The sequence below is a fragment of the Panulirus ornatus genome, chromosome 18 (assembly GCF_036320965.1).
Source record: "Panulirus ornatus isolate Po-2019 chromosome 18, ASM3632096v1, whole genome shotgun sequence".
Lineage (NCBI taxonomy): Eukaryota > Metazoa > Arthropoda > Malacostraca > Decapoda > Palinuridae > Panulirus > Panulirus ornatus.
In genome coordinates this window covers 59,705,417-59,717,916 of record NC_092241.1, presented here as the reverse complement: position 1 = coordinate 59,717,916, position 12,500 = coordinate 59,705,417, and the positions used below count along the sequence as shown (strand labels likewise).

Genomic DNA, 12,500 nt, shown 5'->3' with positions numbered 1-12,500 from the left:
GCTTTGAAGAATGTATGTGAGAAATACTTAGAAAAGCAAATGGATTTGTATGTAGCATTTATGGATCTGGAGAAGGCATATGATAGAGTTGATAGAGATGCTCTGTGGAAGGTATTAAGAATATATGGTGTGGGAGGAAAGTTGTTAGAAGCAGTGAAAAGTTTTTATCGAGGATGTAAGGCATGTGTACGTGTAGGAAGAGAGGAAAGTGATTGGTTCTCAGTGAATGTAGGTTTGCGGCAGGGGTGTGTGATGTCTCCATGGTTGTTTAATTTGTTTATGGATGGGGTTGTTAGGGAGGTAAATGCAAGAGTTTTGGAAAGAGGGTCAAGTATGAAGTCTGTTGGGGATGAGAGAGCTTGGGAAGTGAGTCAGTTGTTGTTCGCTGATGATACAGCGCTGGTGGCTGATTCATGTGAGAAACTGCAGAAGCTGGTGACTGAGTTTGGTAGTGTGTGAAAGAAGAAAGTTAAGAGTAAATGTGAATAAGAGCAAGGTAATTAGGTACAGTAGGGTTGAGGGTCAAGTCCATTGGGAGGTGAGTTTGAATGGAGAAAAACTGGAGGAAGTAAAGTGTTTTAGATATCTGGTAGTGGATCTGGCAGCGGATGGAACCATGGAAGCGGAAGTGGATCATAGGGTGGGGGAGGGGGCGAAAATTCTGGGAGCCTTGAAGAATGTGTGGAAGTCGAGAACATTATCTCGGAGAGCAAAAATGGGTATGTTTGAAGGAATAGTGGTTCCAACAATGTTGTATGGTTGCGAGGCGTGGACTATGGATAGAGTTTTGCGCAGAAGGATGGATGTGCTGGAAATGAGATGTTTGAGACAATGTGTGGTGTGAGGTGGTTTGATCGAGTAAGTAACGTAAGGGTAAGAGAGATGTGTGGAAATAAAAAGAGCGTGGTTGAGAGAGCAGAAGAGGGTGTTTTGAAATGGTTTGGTCACATGGAGAGAATGAGTGAGGAAAGATTGACCAAGAGGATATATGTGTCGGAGGTGGAGGGAACGAGGAGAAGAGGGAGACCAAATTGGAGGTGGAAAGATGGAGTGAAAAAGATTTTGTGTGATCGGGGCCTGAACATGCAGGAGGGTGAAAGGAGGGCAAGGAATAGAGTGAGTTGGAGCGATGTGGTATACCGGGGTTGACGTGCTGTCAGTGGATTGAATCAGGGCATGTGAAGCGTCTGGGGTAAACCATGGAAAGCTGTGTAGGTATGTATATTTGCGTGTGTGGACGTATGTATATACATGTGTATGGGGGTGGGTTGGGCCATTTCTTTCGTCTGTTTCCTTGCGCTACCTCGCAAACGCGGGAGACAGCGACAAAGCAAAAAAAAGAATATATATATATATATATATATATATATATATATATATATATATATATATACGATGACTTAACGTTTGCTAGAGGCTTGGTAAACGTGCCCTTCTTGCAGACAAGTGAGGTACAGGGATCTGTGCACCATTTTTAGTAAATACAATTCAAGTTGGGTTGACCTAAGTACCACAACTGGAGAGATGATACTTGGGGTAACACTCTACAATGTTACTTGCAAGATGGAAGTTATTTCCGATATGAAGTAAGTAGAATTAATTTTGTTACTAATTCAATCAATGATTTTAAAGGTATATCAGTTAGTGCTCTGAAGACATTACCATTATCGATGAGTTAGATAACTCTTAAATATATGAAAATCCAGCGACTAACATTGCTGGCTATCATCAGCCCGGCGACCAAACAGCTGCCTAGCACCAACACTGCTGGTCAGCACCAGCCCAGCTACCATTACGCACGAAGTCCCCAGCAGTAAGAGTGTCAACAAGGACATAACGCTCCCCTCTCACTCTGCTCTTCCCTCGCTCACTTCACCTCCTGCCCCTGAAGCTATTACTCTTCTTCTCCATTCATCACACACTCAACGTGCCACCGCTCCTCATCATATGCCATCATCACAATACAACCGCTCTAGCCCCTCCTAGCTCTACCCACCATTTCCCGCTGTTCCAACCCCTCACAGCCGTTCCAGCCCCTATCATCTCTTCCAACCCTTCCCAGGTATTCCGGCCCCTTACAGCCTTTCCAGCCACCAAGTTGTCCTGGTCCAACATAGTGTTATAGCCCCCGCAGCTGATCACTCGCTCTCATTTCACATAAAGGCTGTTGTTCTGGCTGCACGTCCCACGTCACTACCACGTGTTGTTCTGACTGCAGTTCACCACGTCACTACCACGTGTTGTTCTGACTGCAGGTCACCACGTCACTACCACGTGCTGTTCTGACTGCAGGTCACCACGCCTCTACCACGTGTTGTTCTGACTGCATATCACCACGCCTCTACCACGAGTTGTTCTGACTGCATGTCACCACGCCTCTACCACGTGTTGTTCTGACTGCATGTCACCACGCCTCTACCACGTGTCGTTCTGACTGCACGTCACCACGCCTCTACCACGTGTCGTTCTGACTGCACGTCACCACGCCTCTACCACGTGTTGTTCTGAATGCACGTCACCACGCCTCTACCACGTGTTGTTCTGAATGCACGTCATCACGTCTCTACCACGTGCTACCACGTGTTGTTCTGAATGCACGTCACCACGCCTCTACCACGTGTTGTTCTGAATGCACGTCACCACGCCTCTACCACGTGTTGTTCTGACTGCACGTCATCACGTCTCTACCACGTGTTGTTCTGACTGCACGTCACCACGCCTCTACCACGTGTTGTTCTGACTGCACGTCACCACGCCTCTACCACGTGTTGTTCTGAATGCACGTCATCACGTCTCTACCACGTGTTGTTCTGACTGCACGTCACCACGCCTCTACCACGTGTTGTTCTGAATGCACGTCATCACGTCTCTACCACGTGTTGTTCTGACTGCACGTCACCACGCCTCTACCACGTGCCGTTCTGACTGCACGTCACCACGCCTCTACCACGTGTTGTTCTGAATGCACGTCATCACGTCTCTACCACGTGTTGTTCTGACTGCACGTCACCACGCCTCTACCACGTGTTGTTCTGACTGCACGTCACCACGCCTCTACCACGGTTGTTCTGACTGCACGTCATCACGTCTCTACCACGTGTTGTTCTGACTGCACGTCACCACGGTTCAGATATAGTGTATAGAATGCTACGATATGGGAGAGGCCGACATCTTGTTGCGGTGGGGAAGAGCGATCATCGGCGTTATCAACCGAGAAGTGTGAAGACAAGGTCTTAGGGGACATAAAGTATTATGCTATGCCACACTTTACCATACCTGGATGCTGGCAACGTATATGGGAAGAGTGCGTTCAGGAGTGTGTGGCGTGGAGAGGGGTAAGTGTGAGGTGGGAGGGAGAGTCAGGAATAGAAGCTGTGGAGTGAGTGTTCCTGGGCGTTCAGGGCAACACCCCGGCTGTAGTGTTGGGTGTACTGACTGACTTTAAAGGTGTGGTAAGCGCAAGATGGGTGTGGTTCTGTGTTGTGTTGGATGTGGTGATGGTGTAAATGATGTGGTGGTCGCAGTGTCGCGGGTGCCAGGGTGTGGTAGTGTGGTCAGGTTTGGTACGGAGGAAGATGTTCGCCACTGGGCGACAGTATAAACAGTTGACCAAGATGCTAGGGAGGTGGATGTGTTAGTTGACCCAAGACAGACGGAGGAGTGGAACTGCCAGATTCTGTGTCAATTTGTAGTTGTTGATGAGAGGGAGAGCGACAGAGATGGTGTTGTGGGAAGGTGGAGGAATATGAGAAATGAGGAGGATCAGGACGAGCCAGGTGTTAATGCTGAGAAGTACTTTGCATTTACTCTGACTATATTTCTTCATGTATCAGACCAAATATGGAGTTTGTCTAGTACCCCTTGTGGGTGGATGCAAGCGTCATCACTCTTCTCTTTACTCATGACCTTGACATGATCCGTAAACATGACCAGGCATGAGTCCCATCCTTTTGGCAGGTCAGGAAGAGCAATGGTCCCAGGACCGAGGTGTGGGGTACATCATTCAGTAGTAAGCCCAAACCCGCTCCCAGGTACATGGTGGCTCGTCTGACTTGTGGTCTTCTACCTATCGATGTGCTCTCACCTTATGTACTAGCCTCCTGCATGATACATGGTACATAGTAGATGGCAGTCTACATACACACAGTTCGCCCATGCTTTTATCTTCTCTAAAACGGAGTTCATTCGCCCTTGTAAGTCTCAAGTTGGTTTACAACATATCCCTGAAGTCATGCTCACTCTCGTTCAGATGATTTATCTTTTTCAAGCAATTATTCATTTGCTTTCTGGTAACCCGTTCTAGTATCTTATAGACTACACTCGTCAGAGAGTCTGGTCTGTAGTTCAGTGTGTGTGTGTGTGTGTGTGCGTGTAAGAGCCCTTCGTCCTCGACAGGGTCGCAACAAGGAGCTCGAGCAGGAGGTGATGGCCTGGGTGGAGGCGGTGTTGGGGGAGAAGCTTCCGCCTGGTAACTTTGAGGACGTGTTCCGTGATGGCGTCATCCTCTGTAACCTCATCAACAAGATCGCGCCGGGCTCCGTCAAGAAGATCCAGACCTCCGGCGGATCCTTCAAACTCATGGAGAACATACAGAGGTGAGTCACGTACCCTCACAACCTTCGGACGCGTCATGTACAATGTTAATTTAGGCTGTAGCTTGTGTGTGTTGTGGTAATACTGCCGGCTGCTGACACCTAGGTGTTGGTTGCCCTTGCTGTGTCAATCGGGGAGATGCCATGTACACAACTGAGAAGGTATATTTGTAGTTCCTTATGTTCATTTAGTATATGTACGACAGTAAGCTGCTAAAAGGGACTTCTGTAGCTGTTTGATGTATACTGAGGGAACCAGGAAGAGTAAGGAACACGAACTAAATCTGTTAATTTATCATCATTATTTAACTCAGTTCCTATTTACATGGGCATATATAACCTCTCATCTGTCAACAACCATGTGACTGACTGACACTGGGGCACCTGACTCAGTCAAGCATCTCGTACTCTCCTGCTTTTCATCTTATTTCAAATTTTTCCTTGTTGACTGCACTCCCATCCCATCCATTCACACTACCATGAGAAGTGAGTGGTATTCATGAGATTCCTGATGTGCTGAACAAGTAGTTTAAGAAAGAGCAAGGAAGAGCCCTGGTTCTCTCTCCAGTAGATGTGTCATGAAGGGTTCATGTTTAAGATGGTTACCATCAATGTTGCCAGACACCAGCAAGTAGTCATGTCTGGTCTATATTGTGTGTCAAGACGTACGTTACGGACGGTAGAGGTTAACCTGGAGGACGATGTTCCAGGTTCCAGGAGGCCATCAAGAAGTACGGTGTGCCGCACGAGGAAATCTTCCAGACGGCCGACCTCTACGAGCGACGCAACATCCCGCAGGTGGTCCTCTGCCTCTTCTCCCTCGGCCGCATCGTGAGTACCGACCACTGGGTTTCGGGTGGGCATAAGGGCGTGTGTGTGTGTGTGTGTGTGCAAGTGGGAATGTGGGTGGGCGGACGTCGTTTACCATGGTTTACCCCAATCGTTTCACATTCCTTGGTTCAGTCCATTGATAGGTCGTCGAAGCCGGGAGCTACGTCGCTAACGCGGGAGACAGCGACAAAGATTTTGCGTGATCGGCGCCTGAACATGCAGGAGGGTGAAAGGAGGGCAAGGAATAGAGTGAATTGGATCGATGTGGTATGCCGGGGCTGACGTGCTGTCAGTGGATTGAATCAAGGCATGTGAAGCGTCTGGGGTAAACCATGGAAAGCTGTGTAGGTATGTATATTTGCGTGTGTGGACGTATGTATATACATGTGTATGGGGATGGGTTGGGCCATTTCTTTCGTCTGTTTCCTTGCGCTACCTCGCAAACGCGGGTGACAGCGACAAAACGAAAAAAAAAAAAAAAAAATATATATATATATATATATATATATATATATATATATATATATATATATATTTTTTTTTTTTTTTCGTTTTGTCGCTGTCACCCGCGTTTGCGAGGTAGCGCAAGGAAACAGACGAAAGAAATGGCCCAACCCATCCCCATACACATGTATATACATACGTCCACACACGCAAATATACATACCTACACAGCTTTCCATGGTTTACCCCAGACGCTTCACATGCCTTGATTCAATCCACTGACAGCACGTCAGCCCCGGCATACCACATCGATCCAATTCACTCTATTCCTTGCCCTCCTTTCACCCTCCTGCATGTTCAGGCGCCGATCACGCAAAATCTTTTTCACTCCATCTTTCCACCTCCAATTTGGTCTCCCACTTCTCCTCCTTCCCTCCACCTCCGACACATATATCCTCTTGGTCAATCTTTTCTCACTCATTCTCTCCATGTGCCCAAACCATTTCAAAACACCCTCTTCTGCTCTCTCAATCACGCTCTTTTTATTTCCACACATCTCTCTTACCCTTACGTTACTTACTCGATCAAACCACCTCACACCACACATTGTCCTCAAACATCTCATTTCCAGCACATCCATCCTCCTGCGCACAACTCTATCCATAGCCCACGCCTCGCAACCATACAACATTGTTGGAACCACTATTCCTTCAAACATACCCATTTTTGCTTTCCGAGATAATGTTCTCGACTTCCACACATTCTTCAAGGCTCCCAGGATTTTCGCCCCCTCCCCCACCCTATGATCCACTTCCGCTTCCATGGTTCCATCCGCTGCCAGATCCATTCCCAGATATCTAAAACACTTTACTTCCTCCAGTTTTTCTCCATTCAAGCTTACCTCCCAGTTGACTTGACCCTCCACCCTACTGTACCTAATAACCTTGCTCTTATTCACATCTACTCTTAACTTTCTTCTTTCACACACTTCACCAAACTCAGTCACCAGCTTCTGCAGTTTCTCACATGAATCAACCACCAGCGCTGTATCATCAGCGAACAACAACTGACTCACTTCCCATGCTCTCTCATCCACAACAGACTTCATACTTGCCCCTCTTTCCAAAACTCTTGCATTCACCTCCCTAACAACCCCATTCCTAAACAAATTAAACAACCATGGAGACATCACACACCCCTTCCGCAAACCTACATTCACTGAGAACCAATCACTTTCCTCTCTTCCTACACGTACACATGCCTTACATCCTGGATAAAAACTTTTCACTGCTTCTAACAACTTGCCTCCCACACCGTATATTCTTAATACCTTCCACAGAGCATCTCTATCAACTCTATCATATGCTTTCTCCAGATCCATAAATGCTACATACAAATCCATTTGCTTTTCTAAGTATTTCTCACATACATTCTTCAAAGTAAACACCTGATCCACACATCCTCTACCACTTCTGAAACCACACTGCTCTTCCCCAATCTGATGCTCTGTACATGCCTTCACCCTCTCATTCAATACCCTCCCATATGATTTACCAGGAATACTCAACAAACTTATACCTCTGTAATTTGAGCACTCACTCTTATCCTCTTTGCCTTTGTACAATGGCACTATGCACGCATTCCGCCAGTCCTCAGGCACCTCACCATGAGTCATACATACATTAAATAACCTTACCAACCAGTCAATAATACAGTCATCCCCTTTTTAATAAATTCCACTGCAATACCATCCAAACCTGCTGCCTTGCCGGCTTTCATCTTCCGCAAAGCTTTTACTACCTCTTCTCTGTTTACCAAATCATTTTTCCTAACCCTCTCACTTTGCACACCACCTCGACCAAAACACCCTATATCTGCCACTCTCTCTCTCTCTCTCTCTCTCTCTCTCTCTCTCTCTCTCTATATATATATATATATATATATATATATATATATATATATATATATATATATATATATATATATATATATATATATATTGTACAAAGGCAAAGGGGATAAGAGTGAGTGCTCAAATTACAGAGGTATAAGTTTGTTGAGTATTCCTGGTAAATTATATGGGAGGGTATTGATTGAGACGGTGAAGGCATGTACAGAGCATCAGATTGGGGAAGAGCAGTGTGGTTTCAGAAGTGGTAGAGGATGTGTGGATCAGGTGTTTGCTTTGAAGAATGTATGTGAGAAATACTTAGAAAAGCAAATGGATTTGTATGTAGCATTTATGGATCTGGAGAAGGCATATGATAGAGTTGATAGAGATGCTCTGTGGAAGGTATTAAGAATATATGGTGTGGGAGGAAAGTTGTTAGAAGCAGTGAAAAGTTTTTATCGAGGATGTAAGGCATGTGTACGTGTAGGAAGAGAGGAAAGTGATTGGTTCTCAGTGAATGTAGGTTTGCGGCAGGGGTGTGTGATGTCTCCATGGTTGTTTAATTTGTTTATGGATGGGGTTGTTAGGGAGGTAAATGCAAGAGTTTTGGAAAGAGGGGCAAGTATGAAGTCTGTTGGGGATGAGAGAGCTTGGGAAGTGAGTCAGTTGTTGTTCGCTGATGATACAGCGCTGGTGGTTGATTCATGTGAGAAACTGCAGAAGCTGGTGACTGAGTTTGGTAAAGTGTGTGGAAGAAGAAAGTTAAGAGTAAATGTGAATAAGAGCAAGGTTATTAGGTACAGTAGGGTTGAGGGTCAAGTCAATTGGGAGGTGAGTTTGAATGGAGAAAAACTGGAGGAAGTGAAGTGTTTTAGATATCTGGGAGTGGATCTGGCAGCGGATGGAACCATGGAAGCGGAAGTGGATCATAGGGTGGGGGACGGGGCGAAAATTCTGGGAGCCTTGAAGAATGTGTGGAAGTCGAGAACATTATCTCGGAAAGCAAAAATGGGTATGTTTGAAGGAATAGTGGTTCCAACAATGTTGTATGGTTGCGAGGCGTGGGCTATGGATAGAGTTGTGCGCAGGAGGATGGATGTGCTGGAAATGAGATGTTTGAGGACAATGTGTGGTGTGAGGTGGTTTGATCGAGTGAGTAACGTAAGGGTGAGAGAGATGTGTGGAAATAAAAAGAGCGTGGTTGAGAGAGCAGAAGAGGGTGTTTTGAAGTGGTTTGGGCACATGGAGAGGATGAGTGAAGAAAGATTGACCAAGAGGATATATGTGTCGGAGGTGGAGGGAACGAGGAGAAGAGGGAGACCAAATTGGAGGTGGAAAGATGGAGTGAAAAAGATTTTGTGTGATCGGGGCCTGAACATGCAGGAGGGTGAAAGGAGGGCAAGGAATAGAGTGAATTGGAGCGAGGTGGTATACCGGGGTTGACGTGCTGTCAGTGGATTGAATCAAGGCATGTGAAGCGTCTGGGGTAAGCCATGGAAAGCTGTGTAGGTATGTATATTTGCGTGTGTGGACGTATGTATATACATGTGTATGGGGGGGGTTGGGCCATTTCTTTCGTCTGTTTCCTTGCGCTACCTCGCAAACGCGGGAGACAGCGACAAAGTATAATAAATAAATAAAATATATATATATATATATATATATATATATATATATATATATATATATATATATATATTCCTGGTAAATTATATGGGAGGATATTGATTGAGAGGGTGAAGGCACGTACAGAGCATCAGATTGGGGAAGAGCAGTGTGGTTTCAGAAGTGGTAGAGGATGTGTGGATCAGGTGTTTGCTTTGAAGAATGTATGTGAGAAATACTTAGAAAAGCAAATGGATTTGTATGTGGCATTTATGGATCTGGAGAAGGCATATGATAGAGTTGATAGAGATGCTCTGTGGAAGGTATTAAGAATATATGGTGTGGGAGGCAAGTTGTTAGAAGCAGTGAAAAGTTTTTATCGAGGATGTAAGGCATGTGTACGTGTAGGAAGAGAGGAAAGTGATTGGTTCTCAGTGAATGTAGGTTTGCGGCAGGGGTGTGTGATGTCTCCATGGTTGTTTAATTTGTTTATGGATGGGGTTGTTAGGGAGGTGAATGCAAGAGTTTTGGGAAGAGGGGCAAGTATGAAGTCTGTTGGGGATGAGAGAGCTTGGGAAGTGAGTCAGTTGTTGTTCGCTGATGATACAGCGCTGGTGGCTGATTCATGTGAGAAACTGCAGAAGCTGGTGACTGAGTTTGGTAAAGTGTGTGAAAGAAGAAAGTTAAGAGTAAATGTGAATAAGAGCAAGGTTATTAGGTACAGTAGGGTTGAGGGTCAAGTCAATTGGGAGGTGAGTTTGAATGGAGAAAAACTGGAGGAAGTGAAGTGTTTTAGATATCTGGGAGTGGATCTGGCAGCGGATGGAACCATGGAAGCGGAAGTGGATCATAGGGTGGGGGAGGGGGCGAAAATTCTGGGAGCCTTGAAGAATGTGTGGAAGTCGAGAACATTATCTCGGAAAGCAAAAATGGGTATGTTTGAAGGAGTAGTGGTTCCAACAATGTTGTATGGTTGCGAGACGTGGGCTATGGATAGAGTTGTGCGCAGGAGGATGGATGTGCTGGAAATGAGATGTTTGAGGACAATATGTGGTGTGAGGTGGTTTGATCGAGTAAGTAACGTAAGGGTAAGAGAGATGTGTGGAAATAAAAAGAGCGTGGTTGAGAGAGCAGAAGAGGGTGTTTTGAAATGGTTCGGGCACATGGAGAGAATGAGTGAGGAAAGATTGACCAAGAGAATATATGTGTCGGAGGTGGAGGGAACGAGGAGAAGAGGGAGACCAAATTGGAGGTGGAAAGATGGAGTGAAAAAGATTTTGTGTGATCGGGGCCTGAACATGCAGGAGGGTGAAAGGAGGGCAAGGAATAGAGTGAATTGGAGCGATGTGGTATACCGGTGTTAACGTGCTGTCAGTGGATTGAATCAAGGCATGTGAAGCGTCTGGGGTAAACCATGGAAAGCTGTGTAGGTATGTATATTTGCGTGTGTGGACGTATGTATATACATGTGTATGGGGGTGGGTTGGGCCATTTCTTTCGTCTATTTCCTTGCGCTACCTCGCAAACGCGGGAGACAGCGACAAAACAAAAAAAAAAGAAAAAAAAAATATTCCTTTGAGTCCACGGGTAAAATGAAACACGATAAGTTCCCAAGTGCACTTTCGTGTAATAATCACATCATCAGGGGAGACACAAGGGAGAATGTATATCAACTGACCTACACTTTTCTCCCGTGTTGATATACATTCTCCCTTGTATCTACCATGAATATGTGATTATTACACGAAAGTGCACTTGGGAACTTATCGTGTTTCATTTTACCCGTGGACTCAAAGGAATATATATATATATATATATATATATATATATATATATATATATATATATATATATATATATATATATATATATATATATATATATATATATATATATATTTTTATACTTTGTCGCTGTCTCCCGCGTTTGCGAGGTAGCGCAATGAAACAGACGAAAGAAATGGCCCAACCCCCCCCCCCCCCATACACATGTATATACATACGTCCACACACGCAAATATACATACCTACACAGCTTTCCATGGTTTACCCCAGACGCTTCACATGCCTTGATTCAATCCACTGACAGCACGTCAACCCCGGTATACCACATCGCTCCAATTCACTCTATTCCTTGCCCTCCTTTCACCCTCCTGCATGTTCAGGCCCCGATCACACAAAATCTTTTTCACTCCATCTTTCCACCTCCAATTTGGTCTCCCTCTTCTCCTCGTTCCCTCCACCTCCGACACATATATCCTCTTGGTCAATCTTTCCTCACTCATTCTCTCCATGTGCCCAAACCACTTCAAAACACCCTCTTCTGCTCTCTCAACCACGCTCTTTTTATTTCCACACATCTCTCTTACCCTTACGTTACTCACTCGATCAAACCACCTCACACCACACATTGTCCTCAAACATCTCATTTCCAGCACATCCATCCTCCTGCGCACAACTCTATCCATAGCCCACGCCTCGCAACCATACAACATTGTTGGAACCACTATTCCTTCAAACATACCCATTTTTGCTTTCCGAGATAATGTTCTCGACTTCCACACATTCTTCAAGGCCCCCAGAATTTTCGCCCCATCCCCCACCCTATGATCCACTTCCGCTTCCATGGTTCCATCCGCTGCCAGATCCACTCCCAGATATCTAAAACACTTCACTTCCTCCAGTTTTTCTCCATTCAAACTCACCTCCCAATTGACTTGACCCTCAACCCTACTGTACCTAATGACCTTGCTCTTATTCACATTTACTCTTAACTTTCTTCTTCCACACACTTTACCAAACTCAGTCACCAGCTTCTGCAGTTTCTCACATGAATCAGCCACCAGTGCTGTATCATCAGCGAACAACAACTGACTCACTTCCCAAGCTCTCTCATCCCCAACAGACTTCATACTTGCCCCTCTTTCCAAAACTCTTGCATTTACCTCCCTAACAACCCCATCCATAAACAAATTAAACAACCATGGAGACATCACACACCCCTGCCGCAAACCTACATTCACTGAGAACCAATCACTTTCCTCTCTTCCTACACGTACACATGCCTTACATCCTCGATAAAAACTTTTCACTGCTTCTAACAACTTTCCTCCCACACCATATATTCTTAATACCTTC

The 12,500-nt window shown here is 45.4% G+C and overlaps 2 protein-coding genes across 6 annotated transcripts in view; one reads left to right on the top strand and one right to left on the bottom strand.

Annotated features, from left to right (window-relative positions):
* The window catches only part of Mp20 (Muscle protein 20), a 172,241-nt gene that overhangs the window by 69,354 nt on the left and 90,387 nt on the right, over positions 1 to 12,500 (bottom strand). The gene's annotated exons all lie outside the window — the stretch shown is intronic.
* LOC139755172 (muscle-specific protein 20) overlaps positions 1 to 12,500 on the top strand; it is a 28,563-nt gene that overhangs the window by 11,244 nt on the left and 4,819 nt on the right. For both annotated transcript variants that reach the window (XM_071673341.1, XM_071673342.1), the window contains exons 2-3: positions 4,396 to 4,595; positions 5,303 to 5,423. In XM_071673341.1, coding sequence (XP_071529442.1) covers positions 4,396 to 4,595; positions 5,303 to 5,423 — 321 coding nt within the window. The remainder of the gene's footprint in view (positions 1 to 4,395; positions 4,596 to 5,302; positions 5,424 to 12,500) is intronic.